Raw genomic sequence first — 25,007 nt, 5'->3', positions numbered from 1 at the left:
TGTTAGCTAATTGGAAAACGACCATGATGCAGGCTCACCGATGCAGTATCCTCAACTCATTTGCTCCCTGTGATTGCCAAGAGCTCCAGGATAGTGCAGCTAGTGAGGTGCGCAAAGACCCATACAGCCTCCACCGGATGAGCTGATCAATCATCATACTGCAGTAGTGCTTGGCGGTCAATGCTTGATTGATTGACTAGCACCCTTAGTGCCCTACATAGTATGGGTTGTGCCGTGGTAGTACTGCACAAGCAGTCGTTCTTACTAACAATCATTGCCTTATAGGGATACAACGGGTCGGAAACCGGATAAATCTCCCTGGCACAGGACTGTTTGACGAGTGTTCGTGTCCCTTTCAAGGTCAGAGATTTTTCGTTAGGGTTCCCACTTCGACCACTTTTCTTGTCATATAGTATTTCTAAGCAAATTCACCATCTTGGCGGCTCTCACGGAGCGGGAGCGCCCGGATCAGGCAATTCTTCCCGGTCTCGGACATTCATCCGAGTATCCGATTCCGTTCTTGGCCCTTTTTTCTGGTGGTTTCCAGTAAAGCCGTATATCCGCTGACGTAATTTTCGATCCTTCTGGGCGATTGCGAAAAGTACGTTTGGGGTAGTTTCGGAGACTTTTTTGCTGTTGTTCTCTTTGGAAGGGGTGAAAAGGGGGAAACCTGGTTCTGCTATCATATTGGAGGAAATATGAGTAAACTAGAACACGTCAAACATCCCATGTCCTCCCAACTGGCCAATCCAAAGATGTCCTAGGTATGCACCTGCCGCTGGGACGATCACGATATCATTTACCGTTTCTAGCGCGCGAGCCGGACGATCGAGTGCGACATTTCCTGGCAGTTGCTTCGTTCGATTTACTAAATCAAGCATGGATTTTCGGCCCAGACGAGGACAGTGCTCGTATGCTGAACGGCCACGTCATTTATCAAAACCGTTTGTAACCGCTAGGGCGTGGTCTGGTTCATACCTAGAGCTATTTCGCACACTGATTAAAAGTGTCCGAACTTCAGGTTGATCCGCTTTAGTCTGACTTAGCGGTCTTTCGGCTTATCTGATGCACTGTTCACCGGTCTTTTTCCCTTTTAATGCCGAACAGGTCTTTTGGATAGAGACCACGTGATCTGATCTAGGGCTAACTTGCATTCATCCTCGGTTCTCCTAGTTTCTGCAGGATATCTGGCCCTCTCGTAAAGTGGTTACGCATTTCTGGAGAGTTCCAATAGCAGAAGGTGTCGTATAACTATATAGACGACGTCCAAATAAGCTTATCTCTAAAGGCTGCCTCCGTTGGATCACGTACAGTTTGCCTCCTCCATACAGAATCGAGTGTTAAGGCTCCACTCCAACTAGGCAGAAAGATGAGCGTGCGGAGAGAGATGGGCTGTCGGGGTGGCGATGTGAACAGCCTCTCCAATCATGGAGGCTGCTTGCTGCGCGGTGACAAGGCTTAGTTAAGACTGATGTGACCCACGAAGGAGGTACCGGTACTTGTCCAGACGTTGTAGATCTGGGCTACTCGGATGTACCCATCGTAGAAGCTTGGACTGAGCTTTCCGTGTGGCCGGATCGTGTCAGTCCATCTGTCGAGGGAGGCTTTTGGATTGGTCCGGACTGGTATCCGTCGGTTGATGGTGATGCTCTTGACAAATGTGCCCTTTCTAGTGGCTGTGACAGGCGCTGACTCTTCAACTCCACCTGCAGCATGCATCTCTGCTGCTGGCTTGTTGAGCGGTTGACTCTTTCATATTATATAATCCACAAATCCTGCACACTGCGTGTGGAAATCTTTGTACCTTGCTTTCCGGACAGATCATCCGCCATTTCAGCTCCACTTTCTTGGATGTAGTACCATATCCCCACGCAGGATAATCAACTGTGTAGTAAATTTGCTTTTCTGAGAGATTTGCATGGATTTGAAGAGGATTACTTCTTGATAAATTGTTGGGAAGGTATCGTGGATGTCGTTTATACATTCAATCCCCATCTGAGTAAGTGATTTGTAGCCGCCCTCGTGTAAGGAGATATGAATCACTGAATTTTAATTTGGATAAAACTTAACCCTTGCCGTAATGAATGTATGATGTAAAACAAACGATATCTGGAGGATGCTCTCGCAACATGTGACCGCACATCATCTGACAGGGAGATTCCATATGGCTCGCCCTGTGTCCTTGACATTATATAATGAGCAGCCCAGTCTTTCTCACAACAGATTCCATTAAGCTCTATGTACATCGATTAAAGCATCAGGCTTTGAAAAGTTCATTATCTTCTCTCCCGAAATCGACAGCATGGCTCCCCGCAAAGACATATCTTGCTCAATTGCTTCCAATAATGATCTGAATAATCAACAGTGATCTCGCTTCCCGCCGTCACTCCTCGTGAAACGACAATTATGCGTTCCTTTCCCCGCCAGTAGAATCGTTGAAACTGGCTATTTGGACGACAAGAGTGGTTGATGAACCGCGTGAAGTTGCCCATCTGCCCTTGGAAGATCTGGTACGTTCTCGTGCGACTGCCGCCAAGCATTACGTCGACGCCCTCGATGCCTTTTGTGATAAGACCCGTGAATTCACCGATGGCGATGCCACGGTCGAAGTTCTGCTCGTTGTTGGTTAAGATAGTGTAGATTGTGTTTGAGCGAAGAAGGCAAAACTTACACTGCGAGCTATGACCCCGTTGTTCTTCCCGCTGGTTGTATGGAACAGCTGTACTGGTACTGGGTTTCGCACGCCCCCAAACAGTGTGGGGAAACATGAGCAATGATTCTTCTCGATCTCATCGGACTGCCTCTCTTTGCACACCACACACACATCCGAATCTATTTCCGGAACCCGGCGAGGGTCCTCTGTGCCAAAAGCAGCAGTGTCAAGCACGCACTCATCGATAAAACGGTAGTGGAAGCCATTTGGTAGCTGAAGATGCTCGTATGTTGAAATTAAGGGGACCGCTGGTCTTCCTGTTACTGTTACCCATTCGTGTGGGTGGCCGTGGTACTGCCGTGTCTCTTGTTGCCCAATCACCTGGAGAAGATCCCTCCAGTCCGGGTGCAGCGTATCGGCGGCGACCTCCAGACTAGATCGGATATGTCGGAGGCGCGTGGAGAACCCTTCTCCAAAACCAGTACGGTATTTGCAGAAGCGGTATACCCCGGCGCTTGCAAATATCAAACTGGCCCAACCGCCGGCATCTTTGATTTCTTTGTATCCGCGCCAGATAGCGCTTAATCGAGGAAGATTAGCCTGGCGACTCATAGTTCAAGAGGGTATATCACTTACATTCGGTTCCGCAGATCCTTTTCTTTCCAGTTGAGAACCGCACATGCCTCCCTCAAGCCCATCATCCGGATTTCCATAGCCGACAGGTTAGGGTTTTCTAAGCGAAGAACAGCGATACGAGCTTCGTAACATTCAATCCAGTAGGCTTGCACTATCATCTCAAGCGCGCGCGAGGACTGACTTTGGTTATAGTATTTCAAGCATAGGGTATTGACTGCGCGGAATACCTGGTGATGGTCAGTTATCCCAAGTCTTGCCGCATGTACGAAGCTATTGGGGGACTCGAATTGAAGCCCTGTGTTTTACGTGAATGGTTTTACGGTATAACCTACCTCTCCACTAACGCCAGTTCGGATGTCTATGCCGGGCTCTATGACCTAGGTTTGTTAGTTGGGTTGAGAGAGTCACCTTTTCACGCCGGGAAGTCATACTGAATGGAATCGGCTCAGTTGGACAGGTGAAAACACTTGTCTCCAGATACCCGCGATGAGTTTGTCGGTTGAAGTTGGTTCTAGGACTGGAGCAGATGTATCTTTGCTTGGGTTTTTGCGTTGGGGAAACCTAGTGTCGCTATGTACCTGGCGAACAGACGACTTTTGAGCATCGTCAGTCATCCCATTTGAATCTGGTGCTGTATAGCCGTCGATCTGAGATTCAGCCCCTGCAATGGCAGCGTCCTGGTTATGCGGAGCCAAGCGAAGACCACTGACGGTCTTTCTTCGCTTAAGGGGACGTGGGCCATGGTCATCTATAATGGCCTCCGGAGCAGCTACAGTATCTCGCTTATCGTGCTATATGGAAAGTTAACCTTCTACCGGAAACGCAACATATGGAGGGTATCATCTTACACTTGTCTCTGAGACCTCTGGAGCCAACTGCGTCAACGGCACAACACGGTCATTGCTTAGATCAACGCAACCCTGACCAGTTAGCACATGGCATCGGCAGGCTGCAACATTAATCTGATCCAGTAAGACCAACCAAAATCCATGAGCTATCTCGAGATACACATGGTGCACCTGAAAAAAGCGAAGCTTCAATACGAAGGAAAAGATTACTATTCTTTCGCTCCAGTTGGGAGGATTCCTTGAGATCCAAGTCTTTCCTCGGCCTTTGCTTTGACGCCTCAATCGCAGATGTCAGTTGCGCGGGGAAGTCGGGGTTCTGGAGAAGGCTGCATAGCTGAGATACTAAAGAGAATGAGGATGAGTGCTCCATGTCGACTGAAGACCCACTCTAGATGGAGGACTCAACAACGAACCCTTGTAAACAGTATGTATAGTCTTCACGCGCCAAGACAACGTGTGAAAAATTCTGCCTGGGCAGAATTGCTGACTTATCAGCGATCATTTGCATGATGTCATTCAGCCAGTGTTATTGTCTTCCTCGATATGTGGCATGATACAGTTACAATTATGATTGGTTCGACTGGATATACGTGTCCATACATTTATCGATTGTGGTAGCCTGTATAAGCATTGTGGCAATCATTGAGCTCTGCAACTTTGCTGCCTCATATGTTTGTAGGCTCACCTACTGTTTTAACGTGTAACGTCGGGAATAGATTTCACTCAGTGACCAATACACTAAGCAGGGAACTATCGCAAATGCAGGCTTCTAAGAAGAGCACAGGAATTTACTCAATACAGCCACTCCGTATGCATAACGGTATCCACAATGCCTGCATAGATCTAATGCGAGAAGTGCCTTGAGCACATTGCATCACTCCTGCTAGACTTTACCAGTCGGAGTCCTGAAAGATGAAAGTAGGGAACAGTATTTGAATGGTATCGCTTGGAACGCTTCTATATACATTTATATACACTGCTGGACTTGCTATAATATAAAAGACTTCGGGCCGTTACGACATTGACTTGAGCTCCGCTGAATCGGAATGGGGCGCGTGTTTCTGCTCATTGTGGTTAAGGTTGGACACACTTTTCGGTCACCACCATGAAACACATTGTGGTGGTATGTTGCAGTCTGTAACTCCGTAGTGCATCTCGTCGGTGTTTCCCTAAGAGGGGTCATCTCGACCCGAACGACGGAGCCATCCGTGGTGTCGGATGTCGCTGGTAAGAATAGATATCGATCCAAGTGCTACACCGAGCCATATTTGCTTTTTATAGCCATTCGGGTGTCTTGCAAGGGTGATCTTCCCGGTCCTTCTCAATCTTATCCAAGATCCACCCGGATTTATACGATCCCTTACCATCTTCAGGATCTTTCTGGTATCCCAGCCGATAGGAGAAGGAGAATCCACAGGTCTGATCGTGGTAAGCGAACTGGAAGCACTTGGAATGCTCCTGACACGCCTTCTGGCATTGCTCAAAAGAGCTATACGCTTCCTTCTCGACGGGGGTCATCTCCGAGGGCGACTTCTGTCGCTGCCCTTCAACCCCGGGCGCCCGGAACATCAAGTCATCGGAGAGATTATACCAATTGTCGCGCTCCGAGGGCAGCGCACGACCCATGAAATAGTCATACAGCTCACTAATAAGCAGCGGGTCCTATTTGTCGTTAGCCATCACCCCCCCTCCTAACAGACATGAATGAGCACGTACCTGCGGATGTTTCCGACGCTGCTCGTAATTCCACATCTCATTAACATCCACCGGCGTCACACTATGCATGGTAATCAACGGCTGACACCCATGCCGGGACCCAGAATTCGGGCCGGGCCCAAACGGAAGCGTATTCTGCTTCTCGCCCTGCATCATGGGCCATTTATTGGTCAACTCGACGCCCTTTTCCTTGAGGGCTTTCATGAGCACGTAATCGCCGTAGATCTCGTCGTGCATGCGCTCGTCGTATCGCGCAGCCAGATCGGCATCACCGTCCAGGACGCGCCTCATCGCCTCGCGCGACAGGATCACGCCGCTTCCTCCGTGGGCGAACTTCTGGCTTTGGAACGTCGCCGCCGAGCCCAGGTAGAGCGGCTGGGCGGGGTCCATCCGCGCCAGCCACTGCACGAGATTGCCCCAGAAGAGATACGTGTCGGCCTCGACGAACACGTACCAGTCGTGGCCGGGCCGACGCGCCCAGGTCTGCACCAGCATGTGGATGAACTTGTACTTGTCCAGGTCCCAGGCGGCCTGGCGCGAGGTGCGGAGTTGCCGGATGTCCCGGCCCGCGGACAAGTACTCCTTGATGGTGCGATAGTAGGCGAAATCGGGATGCGTGGCCTTCAGCGTTTCATTGACGTTCGCCAGCACGTCGTAGACATGGTAGGCGCCGATGTCCTGCTCGGAGTCGGCGAATATCAGCGGGTCTTGGCAGCATCGCAAGGCTGTGAGCAGTTGCGTGGGCAGCTTATCGTAGATGATGTTCGAGCCTGTCTTGACCACCACCTGGATGTGGGAGGTGTCGGGCACTCCGCTGCTGCATCGCACATCACCGGAGTTCCATGGGGCGGACGAATTGTGCTTGGGGGTTGTGGTTTGAGGGGACGAACTGTGGAGAATTCGGGTCTGTGGGGGGTTGACGAAGACAATCAAAATAATGATGGTGGACAGCAGAATGGCGGTGCCACCCAGGATGCGACCGGAACATAGGAACCGGGTCATGATAGGATTCGCACAGGGATGAGAGGAAAATTCTTTGTTTGCATTTGACCACGAAACAGCAAAGGAATTAAATACATGGAAAAAAAAGATCCGCGTATCTTGTGTTTGTCTTTGGTGGGTGGGCTGAAGATGAATGGATTCTGGTAGTTAAGCACTAACGTTCTTAATTTAGTATGACGAATGAGACATCGTATTTAGCGTTCCCACTCGACGTCACGACAACTGAGACCCTGGTGGCCCTGCCAAGACGTTAGACAAGTGTGCCGTAGAAATCAGTTTGACTATCGTCTTCCTTTCCTTTTCACTACAGTAAGAACCCTCTCGGTAGTTGCCAGATCTGCGGTCAACTCGTGCGCCCTGCCGTTTCGTCTGCCTTGGTTGTTAGTTAGGGTTACTCGCGGTCATGACCCTCGCGATCATGAACCTCGCAGCCATGGACCACATGTTTTCCAGCAACAACATCGGCGCAACAGATTTCAATATGCTTTTATTATCGCTAATTCCTCTTACATCTCAATCTCTATCGTTCATGGGCGGTGTATCGTGTACAACTTCAAGAACCACCGATCCGTGCACAGAGCCCTAATTCCAAAACAACCTCTCACGCGTGAGACAGTCATGGCCCCCAAAGTCACTCTGCCAGTTAGGCGTCCTATGCTTCCTGCCGTCTACTCCCAATACTACTTTATTGTCCCACCCCAAGAACAACCTCCTCCGACAGGACCTGAACATCACATGGAACGGCACACCCATCTCCATAGCGATGCACCAGCGCCGTCCAGACAGAGACGAAACCAAAATTCACCTTAGTCAGTAGCAGTATCTCTATTATAGTTCCAAATCCAAGTCACATAGATATCCAGAAAGAAACCAGCACCCGTCTCAATCAGCCCTAGATTATTATTGCGGATAGGTATTTTATGGCGATATACTCAAATAGCAATTCAATGTGGGCGTTGTGGATTTTGTAGGCACTTAAAAGTATAGGCTAGAGGAATTGTTCTGCTTTTGTTTTTCTCTTGGAGTCAGTTGTGTTTTGACCAGCTCTTAGCTCTATAAACATTGCTGTTATCTATATCCTAACCTATAGTTTTCTAGGTAGACTTTCCCACAACTTCAGATACTATATATGTGTCCACGGCCCAGCATCTAACAGCTTGTCTACCTATTTAAAACAGGTTGGGTAGGATAAGTCGCAGTCTGTGAAAGTACCCATCGGCAGAATCAGTGTCTTTCAGGACATTTGGCAGGACCTGCGTGAACTGTATGATTGATATTATCTGTAACAAGAACAATGTCTCTTCGTGTGCTGCTGAAGTACAAAAAAGGCTATATTACCGACTTTCTATCCCACTCGACATTTCTCCCAAAGTTGCGCCACCTCACGCTGCTAAAATTACATTTTGTACAATGCCCCGCCTCTCACTGTTTCCCCCACCATCCACTACAAAACGTCACTCACGACAGGATGAACTACCCTAGTGGTAGTGGTCGCAACCGCCGAGGTCACGACGAGCTACCAGTTCGCGCGGACCCAGCCACGACGAGTCCTCCTGTGCGGCCTGCTGCAGCCGCTCTGTAACGGCGTCCATGTCGAGGTCAAGAACAGCCTCAATGTAGCGAGGCAGCTCAGTGTTATCCCAGCCTCCGGCGAGGTCTGCCTGCAGGGCACGACGCTTCTGGCCAGCGGCATAACCATGCAGGGTGACGTCGACGGAAGTGTGGCCACCGGTGGACCAGTCGACGCCAGCGCGAGAGGACAGAAGGGCGGCGATGCCGGCCCCGATACTGGACGCGTCGAGGATGGTCTGGATTTCCTCATCGGTGACGGTCTCGAGTCCGTACGCCGGGAGAATCTCGGAGACGAGGAAGTCGCGCTCGTCGGCATCAGCTGGGCGCTCGTTGTCCCAGACGGACTGGAGGTAGGCGCGCGAGTGTGTGGCGTTGCGCAGAGGGAGCGGGTCGTAGCCGTTCAAGGTCAGGCCGCCGGTTTCGTGGTCGGCGGCGGACAGCATGATGGTGTCCGGGTGGCGGTCGATCCAGTCGCGCACCCAAGCCACCACGTTGTTGTACATGACGGTCTCCGAGGCGTGGTTGGCCGGGTCGTTGTCGTGTCCGGCGTGGTCGATTCGCGCGGCCTCGATCATGAGGAAGAAGCCCTTGTTCCGGCGACGGGTCGCGCGGTGCAGCGCATTCACGGCTGTCTCGGCCATTTCTAGCAGGGAGGGTTCGTCCTGGATGATGCGACGGTCCATCTCGTAGCGCATGCTTTCTGTGAACGGTTAGCTTTGCCTCCTGATGCAGGAAGGAGGAGGAACTCGACTTGCCTTCGCTGAAAAGACCTAGGATTGGCAGCTCTACCCGACCCTGGCCCTTCTGAAGAGCATTGAATTCCTCGCGGTCCGTGGCGACCGTGAAGCCCTGCTCCTCTGCGTAGGTCAACAGGTCGAAATCGTCCGTACGGCAGGATCCCTCGGTGGTGTTTGGCGAGAAGTTGCAACGGCCGCCACCGAGAAGGAGGTCGACCATGGGGCCGAGGGGATGGCTGTAGCCGAGCTGTTGCTCTGCGATCAGGGGCATAGAGGCACGGTTGGCGGCGTGAGCTGCATAGACTAAGGGGGATGAGCATCGTTTGCGGGTTTAAAGCCGGGTGGGGAAAGTGTGTATCTTACCTGCAGGGGTGGCATCGCTGATGTATGTGGTGGAAACGAGACCAGTCTTCAAGCCTCCAAGCTTTGCGGCCTCGAGGATGGAACCCACAGGCTGGCCATCGGGTGTGACAGAGATGGCACCGTTGTAGGACTTGTGGCCGGCCGCATACGCGGTCCCAGAAGCAGCCGAGTCGGTGATCATTTTGTTGGCCGAGTGGGTGCGGACACGTCCAATGGCCTGGGAGAGAACTTAGCACCGAATCACAATCTCATCATCCCCAGGTCAGGACGAGAGCAGACTCACCAGGTCGTCCACGGCAAGCTCATTGATCTTCGGGTTGCTGCCAGTCGTGCCACTATCAACCAGAGAGACAAGGTCGCGGGCCATGTTCTGCGACGCAGGCCCGTAGCCATCGGGAACGATATAAATAACGTTCTTTGCCTGGACAGAAGCTGCAACTGCAGTCTGGACAAGGGCCGCGCCCGCGGTGATGGCAGTGCGGATATGCATCTTGAGAGACGTCACTGAAAAGACAGACAAGCCTAAGGGATAGCTTTATCTCCAGTCATTCAGATGCGCAGGCAGCTTTTATAGATCTTCCCACCAACGTCCGGGTATGCCGGTGCCTGAATATCTCTAGCCCTTTGTTATCAGAAAATTCTGGTTAATTTAATTCAAATCAGCGCATCCCACGCCACGCTCCCAATTGGAACCAGCTGCCAAACAACGTGCTGGGAAGGCTGAGATTGGGGCATCTTGGCCATCTCGGGTATCACAGTTCCAGTTGAAGCCTGTGTCCACGTTCTTCAAAAACAGCTGCATAGGAGTTTGCCAGCGATCGAAGCGAGAGGGTAAGCGACGCATAAGTGGATCGTGTCTAATGAGTTCTTGAATCAGAAGATGCCAGTTTCCCACGTTCTCATCGGCCAAGAAATCGCTCATTCGGATGCTCGAAAGCCCAGCGACAGCGGCGCTTGGCTTCGTGCGGAGTAATTTCCCACGTCTTGGCCACTCAATCAGGCTCAGCTCATATGGACAGTCAAATTGTGGGGTGAGAGGAAGCCATTCATGGAGAAGGTGAAGTGGGCCTGCCATATATTCACCCCAATTTTCCTCCTTGCTCTCTAACCTAAGCACTTACATTCAGTACACGACGGCTCAACGCTCAATTTGTGGAGAGTAATAACTTCAAACAGCAATAGCAACATCGATTTTAGAATAATCTAATTATAAACTATCGAGTATCGGAGCGGAGAACTCTCTTTTCATTCTATATAGCTGTGCTTTAGTTATTATCTAGATTTCATGCTGAATGAGAGCACAAAGGTAGAAAGTGGTAAGGCCTATGCGACTTTCTATTGAGTCGACATACATGATACTACCTTGAGCCACTCCATGGACATCATGTATTTTCAAAAAAGAGCCCTACTAATTCACATGACTCTAGGATAGAATTTCACTGCAAGGTAATTGAATAACTGGTAGAATATGGCTAGCCTGTCCAACGAACAGTGCATTTGCCGAACCCTATAAATCCACCCCGATCTGTCCCTCCCTATCTCCCGTCCCCTCTTTCTACCTTCCAGTATTCAGCTTCATGTTGGACATCCGACCTCTTTTACGATGCTTTGTCGAGCAAATATGATGTTTGAGGATACGCCAAGGGCAAACTCCGCATAGGCAGTATCCCGTAACAAATATTTGTTGAGGCGACACGCTCAAATTGGAAATGCTTCTCTCTATCCTGTCATTTCTACGTCCTTTATTAGCCTCTGGGCAGTCAGTCTGAGGCAATTACTCAAGACAGTGACACATAGGCAGCACTACCGCTCACTGTTGACAATACTGGCTACTCATAGCCCTAATCACATTGAGAACAGTTCTGTTTCTGCTTGTGTGGCACTCCAGGGCGCTACAAGCCTTGTTGAAGAACACAGCCATCTACTATCTGCTCATACAATCCACACACTCCGTGCCCGTCAGCTACTATGCCAACGGCCATCCACAAAGCTCATATGTCTGGGATACCAGACGCAGCGTCCTTGCGTCATGATTCTGAGATAGAAACGTCCGTCTGGAAGTGAGGTCATAGATGATTTACTAGATGACTTCGTGTGCAGGCTAAACATGACGTACGAGGCGGATGGCTTTGATTACACTATGAGTGTCTGCACATACCTCTGATGGTATCCCTGAGGTATCGGATACTCGCCGAGTTCAGCTGATTGAAAAGATCAGTTCAATGGCACCAGAAATTGCAAACCCAACTTGGGCGGTTTTATGGTTCTCGGATATAGAACAACTCGAGGATCTCTCTAATATGAAAGAAGCCATATTTCCAGCCATACTAACAGGACAAGTGATTCCCACTCATCAGATCCTACTGCAGTGTAAGTATTATACTCTTCCATTTCGAGTATACATATGCTAATTTATACCAAAGGGCCAGCCGATAGACTCCGACAAAACCTTGAAAAGAAAATAATCAGATTCGATCAAGGATATAACAAGTTCTGTATCTACTACCCGTCACAGCATATATAGAAGGACGACTAACAATAGTTAGTGTATCTTCCATCCGCGATGAATATTGTTTGCTTACAGGCAAAGACGAGCCTGTCGAAATTGCCCATATCTGTCCGTATAGTATGATGGGCAAGCCGACGACTGTACAGGAACTGTTTTGGAGGCATTTAGAGTCTTTTTAGCACCCAGACAGAATTGCGAGGCAGAAGAATATTATACTAGACCCAGCGGAACTGAGGTATTAGAGAATATTATATACCTCTCCCGGCTTGTAGGGAAAAGCTCGTTTTACCCTACAGCCACTTCAGCTATCTGTCGACTACATACCGACGAAGAATGGAACGCCGACCGGGCTTCGGTCCTTCGAGATACGGGCCGAAAATAAAGCATTGGCAATTCGGTTTTTCTGGATCCCTATATCGAAATACATCAAGACAATGGGTCTTGAGACAACGCCGTATCTTCCGAACCTCGGATATACAGGAAAAAAGGATCAAGCTTTTCTGTTGCGGGTCAGAAAAGCCAATCTGTTCAGGCAATACTATAACAATGAAGACAAGTGATCCCAATAAATATCCTCTTTCGTCCTTTGGACTGTTGGAGATACAATGGTTCTTGACTCGAGAATTGGGTTTGAGCGGTGCAGCCGATATTGATAGGGAGTAAGTATCTGGGCAGTGACTTGTTGCATTCTTTACTGTTTCGGGTTTGGAATTTTATATACTATTATAGTATCTTTTTGTTGAGAGATAGTAGCCTAAACATACCAAGTTTTGGTGTGTTTTGGGCTTCGTTGCAATACTTTTGACCCAGTATTCTATAAATTCTTTATTAGAACCTCACAACAAAACAATCAACAATTGCCTCATATATGAGAATTCATGAGATAATATGTAAGCAGGAGCGCACGTTTGGTGGAAGACAAGGGGCGACCCCAGCTACAGGATTTCATCCTTGGCAATATATGAAGGAGAGCTCTGCATAGGGAGAGGATAAGTGACGGCCTCGGCCCGATCAATGATCCTCGCCTCGGAATTGGCCTGGATAGGATTAGTAGCTGAGGGGAAAAAGGAACGAGTAGAAGTCACGGTCACGATAGCTAGGACGCTTTAGGGCAGTGCAACCATGCGGCATTTGTTTGGGCAACAACAGCTGCTACGACCTCAGCTAACCCCCCTCCCCCCTTCTTGTTTTCACTTCGCTTCTACACTCTCTAAAACATCTCACAAAATGGCAGATCATCATTCATTATTTCATTCTCATCATGATATATCTGTTATCCACGTTGAGCCATGAGTCAACCTGGTGCGTTTTTACAACAGCAATCAAATCAGAGCAGTAGAAAACCGGTATCCCTTCTCAAGTCCAACCATCCATCTCGATCTTTTTGGAGCGAGAGAGCCCTACTCTCGGTTTCTCCCCATGCTCAACGGACGATCGATCGTCTTGCGTCGGCTGGTGCCCACGCGCAGCATGGGGACGAGGTAGGGGTCTGGGTGACTATGTGAGGTAGTCAGTGGCCCTTCTTCTTCCGTGGGCTCCCCATCTTCTCCCTTTTTCTTCGACCCTCTTTAGTTCTCAACGCCGATCTTGACCTTCTTCTCCGGAGGAGGGATCACCTGATCCTCGGAGGCACCCTTCAGGGTGGGGAGCTCCGAAATAGCCTCCGCGATGATCTCGAGGGACTTCTTGATCTCATCATCGGTGATCACGAGGGGCGGAGCGAGACGAATAATATTCTCGTGGGTTGGCTTGGCCTGGGGGGGGGCGAGATTAGCACCATCCACATCAACAGTTGGAACATTCGAAGTACTTACCAACAAACCCTTTTCCTTCATCAACATACAGAGATCCCACGCAGAGTGTCCATTGGTCTTCGACTCGTCAATAACAATGGCATTGAGCAGACCCTTACCACGGACGGTCTGGATCATAGGGCTGTTGATGGCCTTCAGACCATCGCGGAAGACGTGACCGAGCTTCTCGGCCCGCTCAACCATTTGCTCCTCCTTGACGACTTCCAGGGCCCGGATGGCCACCGCACAGCCCAAGGGGTTACCACCGTAAGTCGATCCGTGAGTACCAGGTTCGATGGTGAGCATAACATCCTTCCGGCCCAAAACACACGAGACGGGGTACATTCCGCCGGAGATGGCCTTGCCCAGCAACACCAAATCGGGCTTGATGCCGCTCCATTCGTGGCAGAGAAGCTTACCCGTGCGGGCAATACCAGTCTGGATCTCATCGCAGATCAGGAGAACATTGTACTTATCGCACAGGGCTCTCGCCTCCTGCAGGTAGTCCTCATCCGGAACGACGATGCCGGCCTCACCCTGGATGGGCTCGACCAGGAAGGCCGCCAGGTTGGGGCCCGCTTTCTCAAAGGCCTCCCGCAGAGCAGCCTTGTCGTTGTATGTGATGGGCTTATCGGTGCCGGGAATGTTGCACCCAATGCCAGGCAGGTAAGGACCATAGTTCTCACGCGATTCGGGGTCAGATGACAGGGAGATGGCAGCAAACTAAACGGGAAACGGACCGGTCAGCTGACTGAGTTATCTCACGACAGTTCGTCGATGTAGCACTTACCGTACGACCGTGGAAGTTGTTCTCGGCACTCAGGACGATCGCCTGGTTCTCCGGAATACCCTTCACCTTGTATCCCCACTTCCGGGCGATCTTGATACCGGTTTCGACAGCCTCCGCACCCGTGTTCATGGGCAGAACCATATCGAAACCGAAGAATTCAGTGACAAACTGGGCGAAGCGTGGGAAGACATCGTTATAGAAGGCACGAGAGCTCAGAGTGACCCGGGACGCCTGTTCCACGAGAGCGGCCACCAGTTTAGGGTGGCAGTGGCCTTGGTTGACCGCAGAGTATGCGGACAGGAAGTCCAGATAGTGACGACCCTCGGGGTCCCAGACCGAGGTGCCCTGAGCCCGAGCGAAGACGACGGGGAGAGGATGATAGTTGTGAGCGGCATAATCATTCTCGGCCTGAATCGCCTCTTGGGTGGAGGCGGCGTGGTAGGCACTGGCGCCGTTGCTTACACTGTGACCATTGGTCTTGGATGTGCCGTTTGAGCCGTTGACCGCCATGTTAGGCAGGAAGGAATCTATTCAGGGGAGAAACAGCGGTGGGAGATGGTAGTTATGGTGGGATACAGAAGGGGATGGGGTTGTGAGAGCGAAAGAGGGAAGGACAGGACAGGACTCGAGAGCGAGGAAGAGCGAGTTTAAATAGAGAAACAAAGAATTCATTCACCAGACGCCGTGGTGGGCATGAGCCAAGCGAGCCAGAGAATTCGGCGAGATATCAAGTAAAAAAAAAGGCATAGTGGAAAGGCTATACCTCTAAGTGCAGGTGCAGCCAGGCGTGATTCCCCTAAGTGCAGGTGTATCAGCGTCTCATACCCCTATGCGCAGGTTTAGCCGCGACCTCCATAGCCTATGATGCAAATCGTCCCATGGCTCTTGCGGGCTCCACTCTTTTCCGCCCTCTCCCACTCACAATTCGTTTATTACGAGTCGTCGCCCTTCCTCCGCCTTTCCGCTCCCGGTTAAGACCTGGTCGGACGCTCTCGCTCTCTCCAGCTTTCCGATCTAAGTTAGCCGTTAGAAACGTCGCTTGTCCTTATCGCCTTACTAGTCGCCCTTATCCTCTCTGGATTTGGTTCCTGGTAAGGGGTTCCACCACTGCAACCATGTCAACTTCGTCACGACGGCGGAGATCGCCTTTAGAACGCTCTTCGTCGCGATCGTCTTCTTCCGCATCCTTGTCTTCTTCGTCTTATGCGTCGTGGGCATCAACAACATCTCCGCCTTCTCGCCTGAGGCCACCACCCCCCTCAACCTCAACCTCAACATCATCATCACCACCATCGCGAGCACGCACAACGACCGTGTCCACCTCTCACGTCTTCCTCTTTCTCGTCGCCTTCCGTCTGCTCAACGCCTTGTCCCTTCGCACCTTCTTCCAACCCGATGAATTCTTTCAATCGCTTGAACCGGCGTGGCAGACTGCGTTCGGCGAAACCCACGGGGCTTGGATAACATGGGTCAGTCAAATTATTGGCGCATCGACACATGTCTCGGCGGAATGAAACTAACTGGCGCGGATTGTATCCTTCTGCAGGAATGGCGACACCATCTGCGATCCTCCATTCATCCTCTACTATTTGCTACCGTTTATTCCATCGCCGACCTTGGCGCGCGCGTTCTTCGTCTCTCCCCCGCATTCCGTGCTGATCTCCTCATTGTCGCCCCGAAAGTGGCGCAAGCCGTTCTCTCTGCCATTGGAGATCTGTATACGTGGAAATTAGCCCGTTACGTGTACGGACGTCGCAGTCATGAAGCCTGGGCTGCTGTATGCTCGAGCCCGCCCGATTTAGAGTATCCGGAGACTGATCGAGATCATAGCTTGCCTTGACCGTCCTCAGCCCCTGGCAATGGTTCTGTTCGACACGGACTTTATCCAATTGCCTCGAGACCACAATTACGATTGTCGCGCTCAATCTATGGACATGGGAATGGTCGTCCGAATCCACACCACCAGCTCAACCGAGGAGGAACACGCGCTCCACTGCGAGGGATACGGGGGCAATCGACACCAGCGATGAAGCTTCTATTGTCAGGTACAATTGGTTCATTCGAAACGGTACGGGCAATCTTGCTGAGAAAATACCTGTTAGGCTGCGCAAGTGTCTTACTCTTGCTGCATTTGCGTGTATCTTGCGACCGACAAACATCCTGATATGGATGGGCTTAGCTAGCGTCGCATGGTTTCGGAGCGCTTGGCGCGAGCGGACCATCCTCTGTCGCGAGGTTTTGCTTTGTGGGTAAGTTATTCGGAGTACATTTCAAGTCTAATAGCTCACCACTATCCAGCGTCACGGTTCTCACCGGATCAGTCGTTCTGGATCGCCTTTACTACGGACTTTGGACGTTTCCGCCACTCAGATTCCTGTACTTCAACATATCCCAATCTCTGGCGGTTTACTATGGGAGAAATGACTGGCACTATTATGCAACCCAAGGCTATCCTCTTCTGCTTACGACCGCACTACCCTTTACCTTTGTCGGCCTCTATCGTACACTGACCCAGTCCCGGTCAACCACAGCAAACACTCGGCACGGGTCGGTGCAAACGCAACTAGCAGCGATTTGTCTATTCATGCCGCTGGTGCTCTCGCTCATTTCCCACAAGGAAGTGCGGTTCATCTACCCATTGCTGCCCTCGCTGCATGTCTTGACGGCCCCGCCGCTGGTGGACTTCTTTCTCCCGGCTGTCTCTCATTCTAACGAAGCATACATGCCCAGACGACTGTCTCTCGTTTTCTTGTTGCTGGTCAACGTCACTATTGCGATCTACACATCTGTATACCATGCCTCTGGGGCCATCAACGTCCTCTCGTACCTCCGCGACCAGCAGCAAGCCCACACCACTGTTGACAACTCTCCATACTCGCCTGGTGCATCGCAGCGGATCACAGCCGGGTTCCTCATGCCCTGCCACAGCACCCCATGGCGCTCCCACCTGGTCGATCCGAACATTCATGCCTGGGCGCTTTCCTGCGAACCACCTGTGGACTTGAATGAGGCTCAGAAGGCCGTATACGTCGACGAAGCCGATCAATTCTACAATGACCCCAGCCAATTCCTGCGCAACAACATGGTTGGCGGACTGCGCCATCTACCTCGAAAGCCCAGCTACCTGGCTTCCTCCAAACCTCGAGAAACCAACCCGCAAGCCTACCAGCAAGCCACCCCACACGAATGGCCCGACTATCTTATCTTTTTCGCCCCGTTGGAACCCACCCTCCACAGCCTTCTCCGTAGCAGCTCCTACGGCGAGTGTTGGCGCACCTGGAACACCGCCTGGCACGACGACTCTCGTCGCCGAGGCGACATCATCGTCTGGTGCCTCGACCCAACTGAACAAGCCGCCTGGCGATCAGCGACGCGGAAGCGTACCTTTGAGCGTCGCGACCGCCAATTCGATCGGATCGTGGAAACATTCCGGAAGAACGCGCCCGGTCAGCGGAAATCCTCCCCCTGGACCCGATGGACATCATCTCTGTCGGGGCAATCGGCATCCTCATCCTGGTCCTGGCCCTGGGAACAGCGTAGACGGACCTGGCTTGGAATCCAGTTACCGGTGTGGAAGAAGTCCTCATGGAACCTTCCCTCATGGACCTGGCCGAAATCTTCCAAGAAAAAGACCAGAGCCGTTGATCGGGATCTCTGGTCTTAAAACTTGCATACCTCTCCCAATCTACGGTTCTTTGATTCACTTCTTTGAATATATTCTATTTTGTATCAAAGTTTAGATAGATACCTCGCTCCATCTTAGTCAATAATCCAATCCAATTTCATTGGCCCCGAGTCTATACGAATTAGCCAGTTCAGCTTTATATGTAGATTGCCATAGAGACTAGAACGATCCTATATATCTATCTATCTATATACCAAGCCTTCATAAGACTGGAAAGCCCAATGATAGTTAACTCTCAACTTCCCATCCGATCTCCCTCAACGCCAGAGATGCACAAATAAATGTACTAATACAATTAAAGCACGCCAAAGAAACAAATAAATATATGGATCCAAGTTCAAGCGGTCTGTAGATACAAGACACAGACTGGAATATGTACCGAAAGCTTTTTCCATGTGCATACATATCTATACATAACTGTACGTGGTGGCGATATGCATGGATATAAAATATGTATGGGTAGATATATGTAGATATGAAGGTATGTATGTACTAATCAAATCAACCATACCGCGCACTCAAACTGGCGAATGCATCGGGGCTGTGTCGGCCGTTTTGGAAGGCGTTGATATCGACGCTTTGCTGGCTCATGTGGCCCTGCGGTCTTGGGAAGGCGCTTGGTGCCGCGGGCGGCATGGTGTTGGATTTCATGGGCATGGCGAAGGTGCTGTATTGGGGTTGGAGTTGGGGTTGGGGTTGTTGGAGGTATGCTTGTTGCTGTTGCTGTTGGGGAAGTCCGGCAGCTGCTGCTTGAGTGGTGAGGAAGGGGTTCCGGGTGCCTGCGGAATGGAGGTCCGTGGGTTGCTGTGGTTGCGTAGTAGTGGCATAGCCAGGGGCCGGTGCCGGTGCTGTTCCCGGGCCGGGAGTCGCTCCTGTGGGTTGAGAATGCTCTGACGTTGCCGATGCTGGTGGAGAAAGGCCGTACAACGACAGAATGCTGTTCTTGTCCATGCGGCCGGTCAGCTGCGGGGCTAGCTGCTGCGCGGGCGCCTGTAGGCCAAGCTGTGATTGCACCTGGTACCCCGCACTTTGCGGGGTTGGGGGCGCTGTCATGGGTTGGAATGGATTGTGGGATGCTTGCATATGCTGGGGTGGTTGAGCCTGGAATTGGGGCGGTTGGACTTGGAGTTGGGGAGGTTGGATTTGTTGCTGTTGTTGCTGCTGCTGGAACGGCGACGCGGTACCGAACGGGGAGGTGGATGATATAGCTGGCATGGTGTTGGCATGTCGAGGTGGATGAGGATATCCGGCCGGAGCCTGACTTGGGGGTTGCATCGAGTTGAGTTGCGAAGGGGGTTGGGTGAAAAAAGGATTTGTCTGCGGCTGAGCGACACCGGGGGTTTGGTTGGGTGCTGCAGTGAAGCTGCCGGATTGGAAGAACGGGTTGTGACCACCATCAACAGGCTGCGGTGACTGCACGACGGCACCCTGGGAGATTGTTGGCATCACAGGGGGGGTCATCGGCTGTTGGTAAAGAGGCTGAGGGAAAGATGGCTGTTGGTTGGGATATCCCCCGGTTGAGTGTGGGAATAACGGTTGCGAGACCTGAAGGTGTTGGAACGACGCCTCGAGCGTCTGTGCAGCTGGTTGCGGAGTAGGAACATCGAAAGGGTTGTATGACTGCCCAGCAGGCTGAGCGGGCTTGGAATCCAACTGATCAAAGGGATTGCTGGAGGCTTGCTGTCTAGCAGTATCATTGGCCGTGGTTGTATGAACAGGCGTTCTGCCCTGCAATGATGGGGGACCCTCCCCCAGTCTGACCAGAGTCTCGATTGATTTGTCGAGATTACCGTCCAAGCCCTTCAAAACGGCAGAGTTTCGATACTCATTGGTAAAGCCCATACTCCGCAAGGTGGCCATCTGAGTCTCGTGGGATGCATTGCTACTGCCAACAGAAGCCCCCATGCCCTGTGAGACTGCTCTGGGTGATTCATAGGTTTCAGAGCGGGGAGGCATGGCTTGCCGGTTGGACAGTCGATGGAGGCTGGTCGTAGACGAGGCCGATCGCAAACCGAACCCATGGGGCCGGGCAGGCTTTGGGGGAAGCGGAGGAGGAGAGCCTTCTGGAGAACGATCATCGCGAGTATCTTGACGACTAGGAGGTTTCGGTTTGCCTTCTTCTAAGGTCCGGTACTGGTACTTCTGACGAATAAACCGTTCCATGCATGCATCGGACTCGTCGACATCAGCAGGAACAGGGGGCTTCACGTTCCGAGGGTTAAAAATCTTGTTCATAAGGTTGTTCCCGTGCGATTTCATGTTCTGATAAGGAGTTTCCCTTAGCGTCAGCTCCAGAGCACTGCACACCAAAGGCTCACGCGACCACTCACATCGACTTGTTCCGTCGTCCAGCTATCCATACTCAAGGATTTGACCTTTGAGATATGAGTGCCCATTTTGCGGTGCAGCGCGGCGCACCGCATGCACAGGAAAATACCCATCTATAGTCATTATATCAGACTCCTGCGTACAGAAAATTGCAAGCAATAGCCGGTGACGGTATACATACATTCCAACTGGCCCATCCTATCAAGAAACACCATACGTTAATATTGCAATGTTCCAGAAGCGCAGAAACCAAGACATCCCGCCGGACTCACCTGGATTCATTGCTTGGCAATCGGCGCATCGGTCATTGCCAGGAACCGACCGAATTAGGTCTTGCAGTGCCCGCTCATTGCGGAACTGCTGACGTTTGCTGATACCGGCCACCATGATCACGGAAGGTCTCGGCGAGGGCGAGAAGTTACTTGAAATTTCCCCGCACAAAGACAGTGATACTTGTCTAAGCCCGTCAGGGGCAAGAATGATAGACGAGGAGAGAAAGCGGTAGTGTAGCGTTAGGGGATTCAAACACGGCAAACGGGCCGAGCTTCCCGAGTACAAGCGGTCGGAAATGTTTTAGGCGAAGAGGCAAATCATATTTCGTTCGACCGGATAGTATTGTATTCTTTTTTTTTTTTTTTCTTTCTTCTCTAGACTGGCTAATTCCCGCGGATTCAAACAATATATATGTACTAGGGGTAGCCGTAAACACTAGGGAAGAAGAAGAGGATATGTGTGTGCGTCGAAGAGTAAAAGGAGAAGAAGGATGGATGAGATGTGCAGTGGATGTGGGGAAAGAATTGACCATTAGTGGTTCCTAAGGCATGGAATTACTATATTGGTCTGTATCCAGATTCCATCCTTCAGATAGCGCGACTTTTCCAGGCCCAAAGTGGGTTCCCCTGCTTAGTGACCGGACCAAATGCCCGTTTTTGAATCCTTTTAGATTGCACAATCATCACAGATTTAGAAGACTCAATTCCGACCCTAATATTCCACATGGACCTTCCTTACACGCTATTTTTAAGATTGGCCACCCATCTAGTATTCCACCTCTACGAATGATACACACACCCATTCAAGAACCATCGATATGTCCATGTCTATTCATAGCCTGAAACAACAGGGTCCCGTATATAGAACGGTTCTCCACTCATATCAAACAGCAATTGAGCAGGAGTAGAGCAACGAGAGGGAACCAGAATTGCATATACTCGGACGGTCCAGCGAGGGAGAACTTAGAAGTGGATCAGACACACATTGCTGGCGATGGGAGTTTTCTCTTCAAGTGGGATAGTATTCTTCAAGTACAAACTTCATTTTCATACCATCAGCCCTATTTTCTTCCTTCTTCCTGGCCATCTGAAAGACTTGCTTCGTCCTCAACATCTCAGGACCGAAGTACTCATCAAACACAACAGGCGACTTTTAGTGTTTGGACGAAGACATGGCTACTTCAAGTCCTTGGGAATGTATTGAGAATAAACTACCTACGCATTAGAATACAAGGGGAGTGTCCAAGCTCGTAAAATTCCACCCAATCGAGTCACATGATATCATTGAGAAAAAGAGAGAAAACAAGTAGTCGAGAAACGGGCAAAGAGCCGACGAGATAGCTTCCGCCCCCTCGAAAAGCCAAATCGCTAAGCAAATCAGAAGTCAAGTACTGTTCTACACAAGGTGAGTCACCTGGAGGTTCTGCACAGAGTCATTCACCTCATGCTCAGGCTGGGGAGGGTGATACAAACGCGGACCGACTAGGCAGCTGCAGTGCCATTGACGGGGGCTTGTTGGTAGTAAGCGTAGGGGTTGGGCTGCGGTGTGGGAGCCGCGGGGGGCTCAGGGGCGGGGGTAGCTTGGTTGGCGCTTGGAGGCGCTTGAGCTTGAGCTTGAGCCGCGGCGCCGGTCTTTGCATGGGCAACGGATGCTGGGCCATGGACTTCGCGATCCAGAGTCATGTACTCCTTCGCCGCGTCCTTGGTCCCTCGCTCAAGCAAGTAGACCATATAGATTTGGACAAGTTCTTTCACAGCATCTGGAGTAAGAGTACTCTTAGACCGGATGTCATCCATGACCTGCTTAATGCGCTCGTACTGGACATTCTCCACCTCCGAGCTTGTGGGCTGCTCCAACTCGAATGTAAGATAGCTCGTCCAGAATGGCCGGCTGTCAAGGTAGAACTGTTGGTTCTGTTGATACACCTGCCGGGCCTCCTCGGCAGAGCCCTTGATCTTCCATAGGAGTCGGGCCCATTCCGCAACCAGAGCCGCCTTGGTGGCCAAGTCACATTGCGGCGAGTCGAGCTGACTCTTGTACACCTCAATTGCGGCTTCGAGGCCACCGTGACGGCGAGACATATTGGCCAGAGATACAATTGTTTCGACGTGATTGGGGAGATGAATGAGGATGGCGCCGTGGATTTCCTTGGCTACATCTACCCGTCCTGACATCTCCTCGAAGTAGGCATATTGAAGGCGAGTAGCTGGGTTAGCAATCGGCACATACAGATAGCTTGCGCGCTGGTAAATGTTCCGCACTTCCTCCTCCTTGCCGGGCTGTGCGGCCATCCACCGGGCATAGCGTTGCCAGAACTCGTCGTAGTGGGCACACGTGACCAGACAGCGCTCATACAGGAACTGGGTACGTGGGTATGAACCCTCGGTCTCCTCAAAGTCCAGGTACTTTCTCCAGTTGGACAGCTGACTCTCATCCAGTTCAGTCACATGGAAGTATGGACGCTTGATCTCGGACTCATATGTCCAACGCTTAGTGGTTTCCGTCTGTGTCTTAGAGAAGATTTCGAGATGGTAACTATCAACACGCAGTCTGATGTCCCTCTCGACCTCGGCCTCGGCCTTTGCGCCCGGAGCAACCTGTCCGGAAGCAGCATCAAGCTCCGCACGGAATTGAGACAGTGTCTCTGGAGGAGCTAGCTCTACGACCGGACGAGTCTGTGCGAGCTGCCTATAGCGCTCGAAGTAACGAGCATATTGATGCATTGGGATGTGGATGACACGGCCAAGAATGGCAAAAATCTTGTCAAAGGCTTCCACTCGCTCCTCAAACTCGATATACTTATCCCAGAATGGGTGTGCAAGGAAATCTAGACCAACACTGCTAGCTCCACGTTCAAATAGCCTACAAAATTAAAGACATGTTAGCAAGTTGGGTTCGCCAGCCACGGGTATGGGGACGGGAGGGCGAGAGGCAAAGGGAGTTGGCAAGGATGGCAAACATGAGCATTTAATCTTCAGTGCGAGCCCAAACAATTGAACGACTAAGGTGAGCAAATTGTGAAAAACGTTTCCCCCGTCTGCATCGTGCGCAGAATAGGATCCACCGGACAGAGTCACTGGGCTTGATATCCGTGCAAGGAGTGATGCTTGGTCTGAAAGCAACAATGTTCAAGGGCAAGGAAACAGCCTGAGAATGTCATGGGTGAGAAGTAACTCCAGTTGAATCCGGGTCAGGCAAACATCTCACCCATCATTGAAGGGAACTGTTGTCAACGCTTTTTGCATTATGCGGTTTCGATACCACAATAATGTTCGTGCTGCCTTGGTAACGGTTACAGGGGGGGAGGAAGGAAACCAGCTCTAATATACTTACTCTCGAATGACGTCGGCATCATGGGAAGTCTCTGCCTTGAAGGAGCAGTAGTTGGTCCAAAGGTCGACGGATGGAGAGATGCTGGCAACACCTCGTTCGTAAACCTACAGAATCAGCGATGAACACCCCCCAAGGAGACGAGAGCGATAGATAATCCATACCATATCTGCTGCCTCCGTTCCGGTAATAGAGAATTCCAGGTCGGCATATTTCTTCCAGTATCCGAATAATAGTGGAAACTTTGCGAGGAATCGGTCGTAGACATTCCGAACGGTGGTGATAGCTTGAGGGTTGGAGTTGCGGTTAATTCCTCCTTCAAGCGCCTCACCAGCGCGAACTAGTCGTTCCCAGGTCTCGAAGTTATCCGGGTCATCGACCTATATTTGTAACAGAATGTAAGTCATGCGCCGCATAGGTCCAGAACAGGGAATAGACGTATCATACCAACTCGACCTCAAGCTTCCTCAACTCCGCATTTTCCTCCTCGGAGCCTCCATAGTTGTAATCCGCCATGATGGCAGTCGGTCGTGGACTAATTACAGCGCTTAATGATGCGCAGGGTATAGAATCGCACTCAGCGATGGGAGATAGCGATCACGGTGCAAATAGAAAAGGACAACGCAAACAAGACAGGCAGCGACAGGAGAATGGACGTTAGGTTCCGCAAGGGAAGAGATCAAAACTCTCCAGCCACACCCGCGCCCTTTTTTACTTTTGCCGAGCCTCACCCAAAACCGGCTTAGCGCGCATTTCAATTTCTCCAACTTGG

General features: G+C 51.1%; 6 protein-coding genes across 6 annotated transcripts; 1 reads left to right on the top strand and 5 right to left on the bottom strand.

Moving 5' to 3' along the window:
• Window positions 1-2,276: 2,276 nt before the first annotated feature.
• Window positions 2,277-6,855, bottom strand: BDV37DRAFT_273962 (uncharacterized protein; the record flags this gene model as incomplete). The annotated part of the gene is made up of 9 exons (XM_032085146.1): window positions 2,277-2,612; window positions 2,672-3,233; window positions 3,290-3,516; window positions 3,622-3,666; window positions 3,721-4,080; window positions 4,138-4,209; window positions 5,091-5,094; window positions 5,603-5,799; window positions 5,854-6,855. The coding sequence occupies 9 exons, from the start codon at window positions 6,853-6,855 to the stop codon at window positions 2,277-2,279; spliced, it is 2,805 nt and encodes a 934-aa protein (XP_031938395.1).
• Window positions 6,856-8,333: 1,478 nt separating this feature from the next.
• Window positions 8,334-10,017, bottom strand: BDV37DRAFT_273961 (alkaline phosphatase; the record flags this gene model as incomplete). Its single annotated transcript, XM_032085145.1, has 4 exons — window positions 8,334-9,123; window positions 9,179-9,467; window positions 9,528-9,744; window positions 9,811-10,017. 4 exons carry the CDS (start codon window positions 10,015-10,017, stop codon window positions 8,334-8,336), a joined length of 1,503 nt encoding a protein of 500 aa, XP_031938394.1.
• Window positions 10,018-13,466: 3,449 nt separating this feature from the next.
• car2 (ornithine-oxo-acid transaminase) lies at window positions 13,467-15,313 on the bottom strand. The gene is made up of 3 exons (XM_032079624.1): window positions 14,620-15,313; window positions 13,851-14,552; window positions 13,467-13,790 (listed from the first exon to the last, which is right to left on the bottom strand). The coding sequence occupies exons 1-3, from the start codon at window positions 15,127-15,129 to the stop codon at window positions 13,605-13,607; spliced, it is 1,398 nt and encodes a 465-aa protein (XP_031938393.1). The 5' UTR covers window positions 15,130-15,313; the 3' UTR covers window positions 13,467-13,604.
• A 421-nt stretch (window positions 15,314-15,734) lies between these two features.
• On the top strand, window positions 15,735-18,264 carry gpi10 (putative glycosylphosphatidylinositol-alpha 1,2 mannosyltransferase; the record flags this gene model as incomplete). The annotated part of the gene is made up of 7 exons (XM_032085144.1): window positions 15,735-15,829; window positions 15,866-16,092; window positions 16,302-16,396; window positions 16,450-16,664; window positions 16,722-16,868; window positions 16,918-18,037; window positions 18,160-18,264. 7 exons carry the CDS (start codon window positions 15,735-15,737, stop codon window positions 18,262-18,264), a joined length of 2,004 nt encoding a protein of 667 aa, XP_031938392.1.
• Window positions 18,265-18,425: 161 nt separating this feature from the next.
• On the bottom strand, window positions 18,426-21,384 carry BDV37DRAFT_256115 (putative GTPase activating protein for Arf). Its single transcript, XM_032082807.1, has 4 exons — window positions 20,905-21,384; window positions 20,814-20,830; window positions 20,635-20,745; window positions 18,426-20,566 (listed from the first exon to the last, which is right to left on the bottom strand). The coding sequence occupies exons 1-4, from the start codon at window positions 21,017-21,019 to the stop codon at window positions 18,806-18,808; spliced, it is 2,004 nt and encodes a 667-aa protein (XP_031938391.1). The 5' UTR covers window positions 21,020-21,384; the 3' UTR covers window positions 18,426-18,805.
• A 610-nt stretch (window positions 21,385-21,994) lies between these two features.
• On the bottom strand, window positions 21,995-24,972 carry BDV37DRAFT_256111 (putative mRNA splicing protein (Prp39)). The gene is made up of 4 exons (XM_032082806.1): window positions 24,683-24,972; window positions 24,400-24,615; window positions 24,239-24,342; window positions 21,995-23,767 (listed from the first exon to the last, which is right to left on the bottom strand). The coding sequence occupies exons 1-4, from the start codon at window positions 24,749-24,751 to the stop codon at window positions 22,387-22,389; spliced, it is 1,770 nt and encodes a 589-aa protein (XP_031938390.1). The 5' UTR covers window positions 24,752-24,972; the 3' UTR covers window positions 21,995-22,386.
• Between the last annotated feature and the right edge of the window lie 35 nt (window positions 24,973-25,007).

Source organism: Aspergillus pseudonomiae (genome assembly GCF_009193645.1).
Source record: "Aspergillus pseudonomiae strain CBS 119388 unplaced genomic scaffold BDV37scaffold_69, whole genome shotgun sequence".
Lineage (NCBI taxonomy): Eukaryota > Fungi > Ascomycota > Eurotiomycetes > Eurotiales > Aspergillaceae > Aspergillus > Aspergillus pseudonomiae.
The sequence above is the reverse complement of the archived record's forward strand: the minus strand, read 5'-3'. Positions and strand labels throughout refer to the sequence as shown.

Coding starts and splice junctions, on each gene's coding strand:
- BDV37DRAFT_256111 (XM_032082806.1), bottom strand. CDS start 24,751: ATGGCGGATTACAACTATGGAGGCTCCGAGGAGGAAAATGCGGAGTTG. Junction 24,616..24,682: donor GGAAGCTTGAGGTCGAGTTG/GTATGATACGTC, acceptor TTACAAATATAG/GTCGATGACCCGGATAACTT. Junction 23,768..24,238: donor GATGCCGACGTCATTCGAGA/GTAAGTATATTA, acceptor TTAATTTTGTAG/GCTATTTGAACGTGGAGCTA.
- car2 (XM_032079624.1), bottom strand. CDS start 15,129: ATGGCGGTCAACGGCTCAAACGGCACATCCAAGACCAATGGTCACAGT. Junction 14,553..14,619: donor ACAACTTCCACGGTCGTACG/GTAAGTGCTACA, acceptor TTTCCCGTTTAG/TTTGCTGCCATCTCCCTGTC. Junction 13,791..13,850: donor TGAAGGAAAAGGGTTTGTTG/GTAAGTACTTCG, acceptor GCCCCCCCCCAG/GCCAAGCCAACCCACGAGAA.
- BDV37DRAFT_256115 (XM_032082807.1), bottom strand. CDS start 21,019: ATGGTGGCCGGTATCAGCAAACGTCAGCAGTTCCGCAATGAGCGGGCA. Junction 20,567..20,634: donor GGACGACGGAACAAGTCGAT/GTGAGTGGTCGC, acceptor ACTCCTTATCAG/AACATGAAATCGCACGGGAA.